Here is a 19,588-nt window from a genome sequence, read left to right as displayed (position 1 = left end):
CAGGGGGAGTGGGAGAGGGAGAAGCAGCTTCCTGCCTAGAAAGGAGCCTGATCCAGGGCTCTATCCCAGGACCCTGGGATCATGACCCGAGCTAAGGACTGAGCCACGCAGGTGCCCCAAGAGTACTCAGAGTTTTAAGGAGGCCTTCATCATTACATCATTCTTTATCAGTGCAAGATGATATTCATGTTGTTCCTAAAGTGGGTTTGTTTTTTCCTATTAAAAGTAATGCTGTGGGGACGCCTGGGTGGCTCAGTTGGCTAAGCAGCTGCTCAGGTCATGATCCCAGCGTCCTGGGATCGAGTCCCACATCGGGCTCCTTGCTCGGCGGGGAGCCTGCTTCTCCCTCTGCCTCTGCCTCTGCCTGCCATTCTGTCTGCCTGTGCTCGTTCTCTCTCCCTCTCTCTCTCTGACAAATAAATAAAATCTTTAAAAAAAAAAAAAAAGTAATGCTGTGGGGCACCTGGGTGGCTCAGTGGGTTAAAGCCTCTGCCTTGGGCTCAGGTCATGATCTCAAGGGCCTGGGATAGAGCCCCACATCTGGCTCTGCTCAGCAGGGAGCCTGCTTCCCCCCCTCTCTCTACTTGTGATTTCTGTCAAATAAATAAATAAAATCTTAAAAAAAAAAAAAGTAATGCTGTAATGACATCCTTATATACACTTTTCTGTACACTTCCAAGTATATACAGGATAAGTTCCTGGCAGCAGAAACACAGAGTAAAAGTACTGGATTATTTTTATAAATATTACTTAAATGCCCTCTAAAAATATTTTAAGAGTTTATATACCCACTAGCAGCTACTTAAGCTCCTTTGCTTCCCATCTCCCCGAGAATATTCTGTAACCTGAACTTTAATTTCTACCAATTTAAGTTGGAAATGGGCACCCTGTTACTCATTTGAGTTCTGATACTAGACATTTTCCCGAAATAACTTATCTAATGTAGAAAAAACCCTTACCCTCCCCTCACCAAAATCTTTAAATTGAAGAATGAAAAGATAAGTTGTAGGTGAAAAATTTCCAACATTATCCTCTTAGAACAGGTCATTCACAGGGTGCCAAAGTATCATCCAGCAAATTAACAATTTACAGAGAAAAGATATCTTTTCACTGTAGGGATCTGACAGTATGACCTTTCCAAGTAATCTAACTTAAAATCACTCATTATAGGATAGATCAACATTGTATGTCTTCTGCTTCAATGCAATATAAAATAGACAGACATCATCTATAAAACATTTTCTTGCCAAAAATGTTTATGCTAGCTCTAATGCAGCTTTAAATCTTCCAATTTACAAGAAATATAAAGGACAGGGTAACAAGTTAAATACTACCAAAAGAAAACATACAAATCCAGAATGTAAATCTGTTTATTAATTCTACTCAATAACATTACTCTTCCAAATAAACCAATGGTATGGAGAAAAGACTGTTCTGGATTAAAAGAGATTTAAGAAACATTACAGCCAAACATGATGTATGATCCTTGACTGAATTCTGGGTTAAATAATTTTTTTTAAAAAGCTACTGAATGGATGCCTGGGTTGGTCAGTCGTTAAGTGTCTGCTTTCAGCTCAGGTCATGATCCCAGGGTCCTGAGCCCCACATCAGCCTCACATTGGGCTCCCTCCTCAGCAGGGAGCCTGCTCCTAACTCTGACTGCCGCTCCCCTGGTCGTCCTTGCCCTCTCCCTCTTTCCTCTCTCTCTGGCAAATAAATAAATAAATATATAAAATAAAATAAAATAAAAATAAAGCTACTGAAGACTTTCAAGGACAATCAAGAAATCAGAAAATTATATAACAGTGGTAATTATTAATTACCATTAATTTCCATAGGTATGATAATGGAATTGTCATAATTATGGAATTATGGTTATCTATGTGAATATTCATATATTAGGACTGTCATGATATTCAGAAATCTACTTTTGGGGCACCTGGGTGGCACCGTCAATTAAGCGTCCAACTCTTGGTTTTAGTTTGGGTTGTAACCTCAGGGTCATGAGATCAAGCCCTGAGTCAGGCTCCAAGTTTGGTGCAGAGTGTGCTTGGGATTTCCTCTCCCTCTCTCCCTCTTCCCTGTATGAGCATGTGTACTTTCTCTCAAATAAATAAATAAATCTTTCTAAAAAACTACTTTCAAATAATTTAGCAAAATTATATATTAAAGCAGATATGATAAAATGTTAATTGTTTAATTTAGATTTGGATTATAGGTAAGTATTGTTCTATTCTCTCAACTTTTCTCTGTATTAACAAATTTTCATAATGAAAACTGAAACTGAAAAAAACCCTGGGCAAGTACAGCAAAATGTTAAGATGTGAAACAGCTAAGTGATGGGATCATGATACTCATTAGCCTGCTATTTTCTGCATGTCTATAATATTACACAATAAAAAAAAATCCAATATGTCTAGACTTTTTAACCCCCCAAATTTCCCACTACTGATCTCTAAAATTTAAAAATGTTTGGAAGTCTCTAGAAATTATTAAAAATTAATTTCAAACTACTGCTTTTAATATAGTATATAGTATTTCAGTAGTGATGAGAGACACAGAGAAAAAGAAATGTAACAAGTGTCAAAAATGCAGTGATGGGGCGCCTGGGTGGCTCAGTGGGTTAAAGCCTCTGCCTTCGGCTCAGGTCATGATCCCAGGGTCCTGGGATCGAGCCCCGCATCGGGCTCACTGCTCCGCGGAGGGCCTGCTTCCTCCTCTCTCTCTGCCTGCCTCCCTGCCTGCTTGTGATCTCTCTGTCAAATGAATAAATAAAATCTTTAAAAAAAAATGCAGTGATAACTATTTCTATAATTTGGATTGGCCTTCTTCCAATATACCTGTCATCTAAACTATTAAGGTTTTACTATTTCAGCATGAAATTTAGTCCATAGGTAATAGGAACTAAAAGAAAGAGAAAGCAAAGTGATGCGTCTTTCAGCTGAAGTAAAAATCAAATAGCGTAAGGGTAAATATATAGTCAAATATTTATTGTTTGGTTCTGATTAGATTTGGGTGAAAGAATCTAACAGAAATCCTTTAAAACCAATGCTATGTATATTACAAAGGATTTTTTTTTTAGTATAGAATAAATGAAGTTTTTATATTAGTCATTGTATTACATGAAAAACTGTTCACTGTACTACAGTTAGCCACACGGAGCAGATTCCTAAAAAGTTGCCCCAAATTCCTGGGACTACCCACTGAAAAGATACCCAAGATTATACTTTACAGAGATTAGACTAAAAGTCATTTCCTCAAAAAGAGTCTTTAAGGTAAAAAGTCCTTGGCCTAAATAAAAGGAACCAACAATTAGTGCTAGGAGGTTAGTCTCTCTCACAGATAAAAAGCAAAGATGAATTTTCTACTTTTTTAAAAAGATTTTTATTTATTTATTCGACACAGAGAGACACAGTGAGAGAGGAAACACAAGCAGGGGGAGTGGAAGAGGATGAAGTAGGCTTCCCACTGAGCAGGGAGCCTGATTTGAGGCTCGATCCCGGGACCCTGGGATCCTGGGATCATGACCTGAGCCCAAGGCAGACCCTTAACTACTGAGCCACCCAGGTGCCCCTCTACTTTTATTTAAAAAACAAACAAACAAACAAACAAACAGACAAAAAACCTCAGGGCACCTGGCTCAGTGGGAGAACATATGACTCTTAATCTTGGGGTCATGAGTTCAAGCCCCACATTAAATGTAGAGCTTACTTGAAAAAATAAAAACAAAAAACCCTCAATACGTACATAACTGTAGTAATTACCACAAAAGAAATGAAACCACATCTCTGTATTTGTCTATTCTGGACATTTCACATTAATGGCATCATATAATATGTGCCTTTTATATCTGGCTTCTTTCTTTTTTCTTTTTTAAGTGGGCTCCACATTCAGCATGGAGCCCAACACAGAGTTTGAACTCAGAACCCTCAGATCAAGAGCCAGAAACTTTTTTTTTTTAATGTTTTGGTGTGTGTTCCAAAATTCATTGTTTATGCACCACACCCAGTGTTCCATGCAATACGTGCCCTGCTTAATACCCACCACCAGGGTCACCCATCCCCCCACTCCCCTCCCCTCCAAAACCCTCAGTTTGTTTCTCAGAGTCCACAGTCTCTCAAGGTTTGTCTCCCCCTAACTTAACCAACTGAGTCACCCAGGTGCCCATGTCTGGCTTCTTTCACTTTGTATGTTTTAGAGGTTCATCCATGTTACAGCATGTACCATTAATTCATTCCTTTTTGTGGTAGAATAATATTCTACTATATGGATATACCATATTTTGCTTACCCAGTCCTCAGTTAATGGACATTTAGGATGTTTCCACTTTGGGGTTATTATGAATAATGCTGCTATGAACATTCCTGAACAAGTTTTTGTGTGAACAGTGTCATATGCCAACAAAGGACATATTCATAAGAAGCAGTCACACAGCGTTATTAACCATATTATTAGTTGTCACTTGAACATTTACTGTGTACCAGGCAATTTGCTAAGGATTTTATAAACATTATAGTTAATCCCCACAAGAACTATAAAAGGTAGGCATTATTATTATCTCCATTTCCAGATGAAAAATGCAAAAAAGACTAATTTGCTCATGGACACAAAATAAGTATGGGCTTAGGGCATCTGGGTGGCTCAGTGGGTTAAGCCTCTGCCTTCGGCTCGGGTCATGATCTCAGGATGCTGGTATCGAGCCCCCAACAGGGTCTCTGCTCGGTGGGGCGCCTGCTTCTTCCTCTCTCTCTGCCGGCCTCTCTGCCTGCTTGTGATCTCTCTCTCTCTCTCTGTGTTAAATAAAATCTTTAAAAAAAAATAAGTATGGGCTTAAGGATGAATCAACCTGACATATATACATGTACATGAGAACATGTACAGAGTGTGAACTCTCCTGGATATCACAAACATTAAATATTTCTAAATCTTTACAATGCAGTTATATCAGTAAAGCAAGAGAGCAAGCAAGCAATCCCCAAATCAACCAATAGTAGAAAAATTAAATTACATAAATGAAATAGTTTTAATGTAAATATTAAACATAATGCTACTGAGAAATATTTGGTGACAGAAAACTGTTCATGATGCATTTAGGTGAACAGAACATGACAATAAAACCTCAATTTTATAAAAGAGAAATAACATAAATGAATATATAATTTAAAAAACTAGAAGGAATTATCCCAAATTATAATACAGAAGTACTATTATTCTGAGTGATAAAATTATGGGTACTTTTTATTTCTTATATTCTTATACACTTCCCAAAATTTCCGCAAAATATGTATTATTCTAACAGAGGAATATACAATATAAAAAACGATAATAATTTAAAATAATTTTTCTTTTCAGGAGAACCTGTCATTTACATTTTTGGAGAAAAATGGGGAAGATCAGGGCCCAGAATACTAAATGGCACCTTATCACCAACACAGATCATTGAATCATCTCATTCAACACATTCATTGAATCATCAATGAATCTTCTACTTGAATATAAATCCTGTTGTTTCCACTCCTAGATATAGTTCCTATATTTCCTAGTTCTCAGGATCACTTTGGTAATTTCAAGAGGGACAAAATGTGTAAAAGATTATACATTCTACACCGTATGTTAACAAACTGGAATTTATTTATTTATTTATTTATTAAGATTTTATTTATTTAGGGGCACCTAGGTGGCTCAGTGGGTTAAGCCTCTCTGCCTTCGGCTTGGGTCATGATCTCGGGGTTCTGGGATGGAGCCCCACATTGGGCTCTCTGCTCAGCAGGGAGCCTGCTCCCCCACCCGCCTGCCTCTCTGCCTACTTGTGATCTCTGTCAAGTAAATAAATAAAATCTTAAAGAAAAAAAGATTTCATTTATTTATTTGACAGAGAGAGAGAGACAGCAAGAGCAGGAACACAAGCAGGAGGAGTGGGTGAGGGAGAAGCAGGCTTCCCACCAAGCAGGGAGCCCAATGCAGGGCTCAATCCCAGGACACTGGGATCATGACCAGAGCTGAAGGCAGCCACTTAACTACTGAGCCACCCTGGCGACCCCTAGCTGGAATTTAAATGAAGACCTGAAAAAAAAAAAAGATACATTCTACATGTCTTATTAGCCCAAAACATAATTAAGAAATCACCAAGGCACATTAATCAGTTTTAAAGTTTAATAATGCTTAAGTATTTAACATATGTACGATCCATCAACAGGCACTCATAATGCAGATATAAATGGGTTCCACTTCAGAGATGCTGCCGCATATTCCCTGTATCTAACTGTACTCTGACTATATATCTAAGTTTATTCATACTCCTGTGTTTTTTTTCTTTTAAAGATTCTTCTATTTATTTGAGAGAGAGAGAGAGAGAGAAAGCATGAATGCTTTTAAAATAGGAGGGGCAGAGGGAGAGGGAGAGAGAATCTCAAGCAGACTCTGCACTCAGTGCAGAGCTCCACTAGGGGCCTGATCCCAGGACCATGAGATCACAACGTGGGCCAAAACCAAGAGTCGGATGCTCGACCAACTGTGCCACCCAGGCACCCCTTACTCCTGTGTCCTTTAAACAACTGAAATCTTAGTGTTTTGGCCAAAACATACTTTCCTGACCATATTAAACTGCAACGTAAGTTTAAATACACTATTATAAAATGTAAGGGTGAAAGCAGGTGCTACTATGCTCCTGGCAACGTCCCCATCAGCTCCACCAGCCTGCAACATTAGAGGTCTTAATGTTACAATATACTTTAGAAACCATCACAATTAATCCCATCATAGTCTTTATTCCAGCAAACTTCAGTCAAGTTCCTAGGTTATCCCTTTTTACCTGGATTCTCATCCCCACACAGTATGAAACTACTAATCTAATGCCAATTCCCACGCCACTCCAACTCCCTGTGTCTACTATGAAACTCACAGGTCAATTACCACCAAAATTTTCCATATCCTCAACCGGGAAAACTTTAAACAGAGTCTGAGAATTAAATGGTGATAATGTATTGATAAAGTTTTCTAATTTTGATGGTTATATTCTGGCCATGTATAATAATGTCCTAGTTCACAGTATACATTAAAGAGTATGTGGTAATGGTTCATCAAGTCAGCAATTTATTCTCCAATAGTTCATGGAAAAAAAGGTCTTTGTATTTTTGTATTTCCGACTTTTCTATAAGTTTGCAATTGTTTCAAAAACAAAACAAAACAAAAAGGAATGCAGCCCACCAGATCTGCTGCATGTCTCAATCTCCCAAAAATTGGGTTTTAAATTCAAACCCCCCAAAAGCAGCTACTTGGGGGGAAACCTCAAACCTCACTGAATCACGTATTTAGTGTGCATTTCATAGTATGTAAATTGTACATCACTTTTTAAAAAGCAAAAACAGGGGTGCCTGGGTGGCTCAGTGGGTTAAAGCCTCTGCCTTCGGCGCAGGTCATGATCCCAGGGTTCTGGGATCGAGCCCCACATTGGGCTCTCTGCTCAGCGGGGAGCCTGCTTCCCTCTCTCTCTCTCTCTGTCTGCCTCTCTGCCTACTTGTGATCTCTCTCTCTCTGTCAAATAAATAAATAAAATCTTTAAAAAAAAAAAAAAGCAAAAACAAAGTAATCTAACTTTATCCTGTGTCTTCCTCTAGCCGCCCATGTCTCAACTCCACCTGTGAGCAAAACCAAAAAGTCTATATGCCATTTTTAATTTCTCTCCTTAATATCTCTTAAATTACTTTTAAAAAGGAGATCCTATGACTCTAACACTTCTCTCATTTAAAAAGAAAAAAATCAAATCACTAAATCCCAAGAGCCTGTATGTTATGAGAACTACCAGCAACACCTGACATAGGTCACTACTCCTCCTCCTTCAAGCACTTTCATCATTCAGCTTCCAGACACATCATCCTCCTAAGCTATCCTTCTCAGTCACAGTGGCTTCCTTAATATTCCTTAAACACGTCCAGCACATTCCACACTTGCCATTCTTCTGCATGTTAACACTCTTCCTTAAGATATCTACACTGCTCACAAATTCATTTCTTTTATTATCTACTCAAACATCACCTTAGTGGTAGGGCCTAATCACCCTGTATTTTCTCCACAATACAAATCACTTTCATGTATTTATGTCTGTTTCTCATAATCAGAATGTAAACTCCATGAAGACAGGAACTCTTTGTATACTGCTCTATCTCCAGTGCCCAGATAAATGCTTTCTACATGAGTATGGCTAAATAAGTATTTGGCAAATGGTGAATGAATTTATAAAGACTATCTCAGGAGAACAATATATTTTATTTTAAAAATAGGTTATAGGGCCTTTTAGGAGAATTCAAAACAGTACACTGGAGAGTGAGAGGTCAAGGAAAACAAAACACCTTAGTTAGAGACAGGAATGAGAAACTGCGAGGAAACAACAGAAAAATGAGGTAAGAAAAGCAACAAGCAACAAGCAATACATATAAAGGAAATAAAATTGCTAGGTAAAAAAAAATTATACAATCAAGGGTGCCTGGGTGGCTCAGTGGGTTAAGACTCTGCCCTCAGCTCAGGTCATGGTCTCAGGGTCCTGGGATAGAGGCCTGCATCTGGCTCTCTGCTCAGCAGGGAGCCTGCTTCCTCCTCTCTCTGCCTACCTCTCTGCCGACTTGTAATCACTCTCTGTCAAATAAATAAATGAAATCTTAAAAAAAAAAATTATACAATCAAATCCAAGTATGCACTCTCCAAGAGACATACCACAAAAAAAAAAAAAAAATGAGTTAAAAGTAAACGGAGTGGGGTGCGCCTGGGTGGCTCCATCGTTAAGCGTCTGCCTTTGGCTCAGGTCATGATCCCAGGGTCCTGGGATCAAGCCCCACTTTGGGCTCCCTTCTCCGCAGAAAGCCTGCTTTTCCCTCTCCCACTCTCCCTGCTTGTGTTCCCTCTCTCACTGTCTCTCTCTGTCAAATAAATAAAATCTTAAAAAAAAAAAAAAAAAGTAAGCGGAAGGGTCAAAGGTGTATCATGCAAACCACAAAACTTGAAAATGCAGTCTAAATTGTGGTAAGGTAAAAAACAATAACAACAACATTAAATGGCATAAGAGGACCTCTTCATAATGATCAAGGTGAATTCTTTCAAGCCTTTACCATTAGTTAAATCTAATGCTTTTAAAACTGGTAAGGGTGGAAGTGGTAGAGTAGGAAGGCCAAGAAAAGTAGTCACAAAAAATACAAAAAACTGACCTTCACGTCCCCTGAAAAGTAAGCACAAAGGAGAAAAACACAGACCAAACTCACCTTTAAGTGGTACCATAAAAATATTTAAAAATGAATTTATTAACATTTCTTGAGATACTTATTTTATAAATGCAAGGATGTTTCAATATACAAAAGTATCATAATATTATCTTAAATATTAAGTATTATAAATATTATAGCTATTATAACCAAAATTATTTCCATGGAAATAAAAAATGGCACTTGATAAACTCTAATACATGTTTGAATTAAAAACTCTTTGCAAAACAAGAAAAACCATTCTTCAAAGTAACAAGCAAAGATCATGTTTAGTGGAGGAATACTAGAACCATTCTCATTACATTAAGGAACAGGCATGATTGTCCTCATTTTTTTTTTAAAGATTTTATTTATTTGACAGATAGAGATCATAAGTAGGCAGAGAGGAAGACAGAGAGAGAGGGGGAAGCAGGGTTCCTGCTGAGCAGAGCCCGATGAGAGGCTCAATCCCAGGACCCTGAGATCATGACCTGAGTTGAAGGCAGAGGCTTAAGCCAGAGGCTTAACCCACTGAACCACCCAGGCACCCCTGTCCTCATTTAACACTGCTCTTTTTTTTTTTTTTTTTTTTTTAAGATTTTTACCACAAGTAGGCAGAGAAGCAGGCAGAGAGAGGAGGAAGCAGGCTCCCTGCTGAGCAGAGAGCCCGATGCAGGGCTCGATCCCAGGACCCTGGGATCATGACTTGAGCTGAAGGCAGAGTCTTTAACCCACTGAGCCATCCAGGCGCCCCAACACTGTTCTGAAAGTATTACCCGATGCAGTATGAAAAGAGAACAGGGGCACCTGGGTGGCTGAGTTGGTTGAGCGTCCAACTCCTGATCTCAGGTCAGGTCTTGTTCTCAGGGTTGTGAGTTCAAGCCCATGTTGGGCTCCGTACTGGGTGTGGAGCCTACTTTAAAAAAGAAAAAAAAGAGAGAGAGAGAGAGAGAGAACAAAGAGGCACATGTATCAAAAACTAAGTGAATTTGTGAAAATGATCAGATGATATGGTTGTAGGCCTGAAAAAAAAAAAATCACCCAAAGCCACTTCCCAAAAAGTAAGAGAATCCAGTAAAATTATCAGGTGTTAAAAATATATTTAAAAACCCACAAAAACGGGTGCCTGGGTGGCTCAGTTGGTTAAGCCTCTGCCTTTGGCTTGGGTCATGATCTCAGGGTCCTGGGATAGAGCCCCACATTGGGTTCCTTGCTCAGCAGGATCCTGCTTCTCCCTCTCCCTCTCCCTCTGCCACTCCCCCTGCTGTGCTCTCTCACTCTCTCTGTGTCATATAAATAAATAAATAATCTTTAAAAAACAAAAACCAAAAAACCCCAAACAAAAAAACCCAAAAAGACAACCCAATGAAAAAATATGCAAAGGATTTGAATAGATACTTCTACAAAGAAGATATACAAATGGTCAATAAGCCCACATGAAAAGATGCTCAACATTATTCTTTAGGCCAATGCAAATCAAAATCGCAGTAAGATATCATTTTATATCTACTAAGAAGTCTATAATAATAATAATAAAAAAATAACAAGCACTGACAATGATGTGGTGAAACTGGAACATTGACATGGCTGGTGAGACTGTAAAATGGTACAGCTACTATGTAAAACAATTTGGCAGTTTCTCAAAATGTTAAACATAGAATTAATATACACTCAGTAATTCTATTCTTAGCTATATACTAAAAGAATTGAAAACAGGGATTCAAACAGATACCCATACACTTGTCCACAGTAGCATTATTCACAATTGCCAAAGGTAGAAAAGACCCGAATATCTATCAACAGATGAATAAACAAAATGTGGTATACATACACAATGAAATATTATTCAGCCACAGACAGGAATGAAATCCTGATAGCTCTACAACATGAAATATTTGCTAAGTGAAATAAGGTGAAAGCATTATGCTAAGTGAAATATGCCACACACAAAAGGACAAATACTGTTGTGATGCCACTTAAAATATCTAGAACAAGTAAATCCATAGAGACAGAAAAGTAAATCAGAGATTACCAAGGACTGGACGGGAAAAGTGAATGGGGATTTATTGCTTAACAGGTACAAAGTTTCTGTTTGAGGTGATGAAAAAATTTTGGAAATACAAAATTTTGGAAATTGTGAATGCAATTAATGTACCGAACTGTACACTTAAAAATGGTTAAAGTGAGATATAGAAAAAAAGATTCACTCTTTCTACAGTAACCTACCTCAAAGCACAGAATTTCTGTGAAAAAAGTGTGTCTGTCAATCCCTCACACACAAAGTGAAAACAGCCTCTGTTAGAGGAAGAATCTTGGGATAAACCTTAGTGGAATTATGGATATGCAGTCAAGAGTTCAAGTTACCCCATGTTCCAAGCACAGTGCTTATCACATAGTAAGTTTCAATAAACATTTGTCCAGAGAAGGTGGAAGGGAGGGAGTTGAGATAGGAGGACTGGAAATAAAAAGGAGGGAAGAAGGAAGGTTGGCTTGAGGAAGCAAGTTATTACTACAACTATAAAGGATTAGAAAGACGAAGTAACCCAGTCAGTTTTGGTTCTGTCATGTATATGTAGAACTTGAGTTACAAAGTAACCTGGATTTTGAGGAAGGGAAAAAATATATATTAAAAATTATCTTCCACAGTTTTCTCACACACTATTAATAAAGATGAAAAACATTAATAGAAGACATTTCATTTATAATAGCAATAACATAGATGAAATACCTAGATATAAACTCAGTTTATCATATATATATAAAGTTTAAAACTCTTAAAAAAGATGGACATAAAAAAGACCAGAATATATAGAAAAATATTCTTGCTATTAGAAAGACTCAACGATGTAAGGATTTTGATTCCCCCTAAATTAAACCTGATTTAATAGGATCTCAAGTTAAAAAAAAAATTAACAAAAAAATCTTTTTCAAACATGATAAAATGTTCATCTAGAAGAACAAACATCAGAGAAAACTAGGAAAACTCCTAAAGAGTAACAAGTGGGGACCTAGTCACCCCATATAACTACATTTAATTATAACATTTATTGTAATGGTACACTAATGGCTCAGGGACAAAAAAAAAAAAAAAAAAAAGCCCCAAAAGCCAACTCAAGTATATATATGATACTTTAATATAATTAAAGAGAAATTTTAAATCATTAATGAAAGACAACTTAAACTGGCAGGTGGATAATTGGCTAACTCATCTGAGAAAGCAAAGCTGGATTCCCACCTCATGTGTTACACCAAGTTAGATACAAAAATTTCGACTTAGGGCGCCTGGGTGGCTCAGTGGGTTGAGCCTCTGCCTTTGTCTCAGGTCATGATCTCAGGGACCTGGGATCGAGCCCCACATCGGACTCTGCTCGGCAGGGAGCCTGCTTCCCCCCTCTCTCTCCCCCTGCCTTTCTGCCTACTGTAATCTCTGCCTGTCAAATAAATAAATAAAATCTTAAAAAAAAAATTTCGACTTAAAAAAGAAAAAAAATCCAAAAAATATTAGAGAAACAATAGATAAACTGCTTTATAATCTTAAAGTAGGGAGGGCCTTTTTGTTAAACATAAAACAAAAACTCTTATTTGCAATATATGAAAAAACAAGGGCTGATTCAGGGTGCCTGGGTGGCTCAATTGGTTAAGTATCTGCCTTCAGCTCGGGTCATGATCCCAACGTCCTGGGATCAAGCACCGCATCCAGCTCCCTACTTAGCCAGGAGCCTGCTTCTCCCTCTCCCACTCCCCCTGCTTGTGCTCTCTGTCAAATAAAGAAATAAAATCTTAAAAAAGGGGGGGGCTGATTCTCTTAGATATAAAGGATATACTTTTCTTAGAATTAAAAATCAGTTTTCATTGTCAAATTAAAAAATAGTTTAAATAATACAGTAAAAAATCGACAGATAATAACAAGTGTTGGCAAGGATGTAGAGAAATTGGAACCTATGTGCACTGTTGATGGAAATACAAAATGAAGTAGCCACTATGGAAAACAGGTACATACACAGCCTTAAACAGGATCCTGGTTTTAGAAAAATAAGTTTATGCATGCACACAAAAAAAATCTACATAAGTATTCTCTCTGTAGTGAGGGGTACCTTCTTTGTCACCTTCTTTATATTTTTGTTATGTTTCTATTATTTTAATCAGCAGAAGCTAACATTTATTGAGAATTTCAATTTATTGAGAAGTCAACCTGTTTATGCACTTTACTTGTACTTAACCTTACATATAATCTTTATAGCCACTATAAAAGTAAGTACTATTAACTTCATTATAAGATAAGGAAACTCAGCCATAGAAAGTGATGGAACCAAGATTCATGTGCATATAACTATTTTTTTAAATAGCTTTACTGAGCCTGGGAGCTCAGCTGGTTAAGTAGACGTCTGCCTTTGGCTCAGGTCATGATCCTGGGGTCCTGAGAGGAGTCCCATACTGGGCACCCTGATGAGCGGGGAGTCTGCTTCTCCCTCTCCCTCTGCTCCTCCCCACTGCTCGTGCTTGCTCTCTCACTTGCTTTCTCTCTCAAGTAAATAAATAAAATCTTAAAAAAAAAAAAAAAAAGAAAAGAAACGAAAAGAAAAACTTTCTTGAGGAATAATTTACATACCACAAAAATTACTTGTTTTAAGCATATAATTCAGTAATTTTTAGTAAATTTAGAATTGTGTGACCATTACCACAAACTAATTTTAAAACACTGCCATTGTCCCCAAAAGAAAGCTCATGCCCATTTGCAGTCATTATTCTCAGTCAGCCTCAGGCAACTACTATTCTATCTTGTTTCTGGATTTGCCTTTTCCAAACATCTCATACAAATAGAATCATATTGTATATGTGGGGGTTTTCTTGTCTGATTTCTTTCACTTAGAATATTTTTTAGTTCACCCGTGTTATAGCATGTATTAGACCTTCATTCCTTTTAATTGTCAAGTAGTATTCCATCATACAGATAGATCATACTTTGTTTATTCTACTACCAGTTGATGGAGATCTGGGTTGTTTTATTTTTGGGCCACTGTGAATAATGCTGCTATGAATATTCATGTACTAATTTTTGTACAGACATATGTTTTCATTTCTCTTGAGTAGATCCCTCAGAGTAGATCTTTTGGATCATACAGTTCATTAAACTTTTTAAGAACCTACCAAACTGTTTTCCAAAGTAGTTGCATCATTTTACATTCCCATCAGCAATGAGTGTCTTTCCACATCCCCACCAACACTACTGCCTACCATTTTTATAATTAAAAGTATAAAGGTAAATACTTTAAAGAGCCTGAGAACACTTAACATGCTGTACTTCCTACATGTAAACTCTGCTAACTCTTAAACATATACCCACTCCATGACATAAATGAAGACTGAATAAAATCTGAATGTGTTCAATGCATGCAGAAAACTATACATTTACATGAACTGCTCTTACATAAAATTCTACTTCAAACTTTTAAAAAAGATTATATATGAACACACAATACATACATAACACCACTGAGAAATAGCATACATACCTAATTTTAGTTCAATTGCTGTGTTGGTGTTACATTTGTACTCTGCCAGTTTCTTCTCTACTGCACTCTTGTACTCAACCAAAAATTTCTCCATAGCACCAAATCCTAAGGGAAAGTTTTTAAAACGTCTAGTTGGGAATGGTTTAAATAGTCAAACCTACAAAGAGGGTTCTTATTAGAAGTGGAATAAACAGAAGATTTAAAACATGCTAATAGATCATAAAAGCAACAGACTATAAAAGCACAGGTCATTCTCCATATAATCCTAAATAAATATACTGAGTATGACTGCCTCATTATAAAACAGGAAAAACATCATTTTTGCCAAAGGCTTATGAACTAGGCTTGCTTTACGTAAATAAGTAAATCTTAAAATTAACATGACCACTGACATTTCTCTATTTAATAGTAATAAATATTACCTGCTAGGATTTATATCTAAGTTTTTTAAAATATAAAAAGGGTGCCACTGCTCCACCAAGACACAAGGTGAGAACACCCTTTGATAATTACAATAGCATTTTATCTCTAATACTGGAAAATTTCTACCCAGAGTACTTCAGATCAACCATTAAAAAACTACCAACTGATAATACAGAGATTATCTCAAGAGGGACACACAAGAAACTGGTAACTGTGGTTATCTCTAGGATAAGAGAGAAGGAGTGGGGACAGGGTTAGGAAAGAAAATTTTCACTGCATTAAAAAAGGGGTTTTTAACCATATTTGTACAAAGTCATAAACTATGGGCTATTGGCAACCAAATGATTTTACTACAATGTGGCTACCCATAGATATATGTAATAAATAACTAACATGGAAGCAATCCAGGTAAATTTTTAAGCAAAGATGACAATAAATCTGACAAAATGAACATAAAAATCATAAAATTCAGGAAAAAGAAGTCATGAGCAGAAGAAACAAAAGAAAGATACAATGACATGCCATAAACTTTAACAAATGGTTAAAAAATACACATACACAGAAAATAGGGAACATTTGAGGCAGTATAGATTAAGTCTGTTTTCAGAATTCATGAAATGAAATCCAGGCTTCACCACTTACCTATTAGATCTGTGAACTAGAACTAGAGCAGATTACTTGACTCCTCTGACCCTAATTTATAAAATTGAGATAAAAGAACCCATTTAAGGAATTATATATGACGTAAGCAACAAAATGTTACTTGTGAAATCACACACTGGCTAAATCCCCACACCCTATGAGACAAGTAAATATTACGTTGGCCCCATTTCATACTAAAACGCTCAGGCTTAGAAAGAGGTTTAATTGCTTAAGTGCACCCAACTTTTGAGTGGTGAGGCAGAGATTCAAATTTAGGTGTAATTCTTACTATATGTACACCGTACACAATACGTATATTCTCCCTCTTTCATAGCACTAGTGTACCCCCCCTAAGATCCCAGAGTCACTATCTGGTAGAAGAAGAATTCTTTATCTGTAGAGCTCACGTGATACCCTGTCTTTGCAGCGCATCCATAGAAGTGTAGTAAGACTACTATGAAGGGCGCCTGGGTGGCTCAGTGGGTTCAGCCTTCAGTTCAAGTCATGATGCCAGGATCATGATCCCAGGATCGAACCCTGCATCACATCCGGCTCTCTGCTCAGCGGGGAGCCTGCTTCCCTCTCTCTCTCTCTGCCTACTTGTGATCTGTCTTGTCAAATAAATAAATAAAACATTAAAAAAAAAAAAAGACTACTATGAAGGCACTGCGGAAAGATAAAAGTAGAAACGATCCTTCACTCCAAAAGGTATGTAACTGGGAAAAAGTATATACTCACACCAGAATAATCTTAATACACATACAAAATAGCAATTATTCATTACTAAATGCTGAAAACTGAAGAGACAAAAAAATAGAATGAACATGAAAATTATAGTATAAAGTACTGTGAGAAGTTTAGATGAAGGAAGAATGCGAGAACGATCTCTCTCAAAGAAAACCTAAATCCATCCTAGCAATATTAAAGCGCGAGGGATTAAAAAGCCGATTGCGAAGTCAAGGTTCAAGGGAGAGCCCTAGTGCAGGGCAAGGCAGCAAGCAATGCGCTAGCTCAGAAGTTGACTGTAGTGGAAGGTGGAGGGAGACCTGGAAGAGGAGGACGACCCGAACATTAAAATCAGCTGGCGGGAACAGAACCAAACTACTGCGGCTGAGGCAGCAGTGCAAAAAGAGAAACGAGAAGATCAACAGGCCTCAAGGCATCCGTCACCTTACAAGCCAAACCGCGACTCTTTCCCCGGGCTTCTTCGGCCCTCCGCAGGGGCCGAGCTCTCCGTAGAAGGCACAGAACCCCGAGTAGTTGGGGGCGGGGGCACGAACCTCGGCCAACAGGGAGCTGTGCTGAGAGTTCCGTCCTTTCAGGCTGAAGCAAGCCTTCTGGAACCCAGGCTGGAGCCGGAAAGTTCCAGGCGGGCACTGTCAACACGGTCTCGGCGTTCTTTCCCAAACCTACCCGCCCCCTCCCCTTGGTAAACTTTTCCCGGGAACTTACCCGCCATTTCCGAGCTGCGAGCACCCGCGGCTGAGGAAGGACGAATCAACCCGCGCGCTCCCTGGCCGGAAATGAGTTCATTGTTTGACGCATTTCCCCCGCCCACCTCTGGCAGGTCGCTAGCCAATGAGGGGAGGAGATTCCAGGCGCCGGGAGGTGGAAGCACTTCCAGAGGCGGGGCTGATGCCGAGGGGAAAGCTCCGACCGTTGCCTAGCCGCGGCGACTACCGTCCGCCGCTTTGCAGGCCCGAACCAAGCAGACGGCCGCGCGAGGGGCCATCTATGTTCAGATGCCCGCTGGCTCACCCATGGGGAATTTCTTTAGGAGTGGATTTGAATGATATAAATACCCTAAAGCTGTTCTCTATTCTACCAGCGAGGTTTCGGAGACTGCTAGAAAAACTTTCCCCTGGGCCAGCGCGAACACCCGAGGCCTAGGTTTATGTAGAAAAATAGAGGGATTGAGTTGCAGCTACAGGAGAAATTTATGCTTTTTTTGTTTCTATTTTCGCCGTAAATGCTTGTTTAACGTCGTTTTTCTTTTGTCATGTTTTTAAGCAGTATACAGTGTATTATTTAGGTACTCTGCTTTCACTCCTAGGATTACTAGGCATTGGTGCACGGAAATCGTTACCTAATAAGACCTCAAGTGGCCTGATGTGTCCTACATGTCTCAAGTCCTAGTGGCCTGAATCACGTCACAGGATGCTTCCTGATTTGGGGCTTAGGGCTTGTTAGTACTTAATCACTGTTGAAACTTTTTCGTCCCAGAAGATAAGACATTATTTAGGTATCCATAAATATTCCCACAACCTCGTCTGGACCCTAATTGCCCCACCTCAACAAATGTTGGTTAATAGGCTTTACAGTGCTATTGCTAGAGCTAAAATGGACCCTTGGAATGATAGTCTAGAACTAACACTCCCCCTCATTTTATTTATTTATTTTTTTTTAAAGATTTTATTTATTTATTTGACAGAGAGATCACAAGCAGGCAGAGAGGTAGGCAGAGAGAGGAGGAAGCAGGCTCCCCGCTGAGCAGAGAGCCCGATGCGGGGCTCGATCCCATGACTCCGAGATCATGACCTGAGCCGAAGGCAGCGGCTCAACCCACTGAGCCACCCAGGCGCCCTACACTCCCCCTCATTTTAGAAATGAGGACATTAAAGCCCAGGAAAAATAAATTGCCCTAGTTCACATTCAGTATACAGCCAATGTAAGAGTCCAGTTCTCCAGACACTCAGCCCAGTATTTGTTCATGGAGATGGCCCTCTTGAAGACAAAGATCAGAAAAGGTAGGGAGAATGCTCAGATCTTTCTCTACGCCTTAATGAAATACAAGAAATTACCATCCCAATTTTTTTAAAGATTTTATTTATTTATACCATCCTAATGTTAAGAAGAAAATTGAAATTGGCTATTAATGACAGTGTGTATCAAAAAAAGAAAACAATTTTTTAAAAATAATCATTTTTTTCAAAATTGCAAGACTCGTTTCTTTATAAAACCACCTTATTTGTAGGTTGGCCAGCTGCTGACCAGTAGTTACCTTTATAACAAGAAAGTAAGTAAATCTGAAATAGATTAGTCCTGTGACTTTATGGCTAGTTGTAAGGAAGGAATGTAATGAAATCTACATAAGATAAATACAAATAAGAAATAAGGTGAATATGAGTAAGAAGTACAATTAAACATATATTGTGAGACTAGCATTTAATATGATCTGCTTACAGAACTGAGGTTATAGGGTTTTTAAAATATTTATTTATTTGTTTGTTTGTTTGTTTATTTATGAGAAAGAGAGAGTGCAAGTAGGGGGAGGAACAGAGGGAGAGAGACAAACAGATTCTATGCTAAACATAGAGCCCGAGTTGGGGCTTGAACTCATGACCCTGAGATCATGACCAGCCGAAATTGAGTCAAATGCTTAACGGACAGCCACCCAGGCACCCTGAGGTTATAGTTTTATATTGTCCTTGTCTTAGAATTGTTCATGCATATTTTTTACAATACCACAGAATATGTGTTTAGGTACAGTCATTCTGAAAGAATGACTTCTTTCAGAAAGGTAGTAAAATTATCAAAAAGAAAAAAGATAGTTTCCTTTTTTGCAGGGTTCCCTCCTCCTTTTCAAATTTTATTTTACCTTGTTCTAAAGGGAACTTAGGAAGTGAATGTTAGCCACTATGGAATAAAATTTCTTTTCTTTTCTTTTCTTTTTTTAATATTTATTTATTTGACAGAGATCACAAGGAGGCAGAGAGGCAGGCGGGGGCGGGTGGGGGCGGGGAGCAGGCTCTCTGCTGAGCAGAGAGCCCTATGTGGGGC

General features: G+C 38.4%; 2 protein-coding genes across 3 annotated transcripts in view; one reads left to right on the top strand and one right to left on the bottom strand.

Moving 5' to 3' along the window:
• The window catches only part of HAT1 (histone acetyltransferase 1), a 59,364-nt gene extending 42,034 nt beyond the window's left edge, over positions 1-17,330 (bottom strand). Inside the window, exons 1-2 of one of the 2 annotated variants that reach the window (XM_032880457.1) lie at positions 17,261-17,330; positions 14,744-14,848 (exon numbers count right to left, since the gene is read on the bottom strand). In XM_032880457.1, coding sequence (XP_032736348.1) covers positions 14,744-14,848; positions 17,261-17,267 — 112 coding nt within the window. In that variant the 5' untranslated portion in view covers positions 17,268-17,330. Of the gene's footprint in view, positions 1-14,743; positions 14,849-17,088; positions 17,233-17,260 lie in introns of those variants that run through there. The other variant, XM_032880458.1, reaches the window with a different exon arrangement.
• Positions 1-19,588, top strand: part of SLC25A12 (solute carrier family 25 member 12) — a 193,097-nt gene that overhangs the window by 57,373 nt on the left and 116,136 nt on the right. The window lies entirely within an intron of this gene.

Source organism: Lontra canadensis, unplaced genomic scaffold, assembly GCF_010015895.1.
Source record: "Lontra canadensis isolate GAN:19392208 unplaced genomic scaffold, GSC_riverotter_1.0 scaffold69, whole genome shotgun sequence".
NCBI lineage: Eukaryota > Metazoa > Chordata > Mammalia > Carnivora > Mustelidae > Lontra > Lontra canadensis.
The sequence above is the reverse complement of the archived record's forward strand: the minus strand, read 5'-3'. Positions and strand labels throughout refer to the sequence as shown.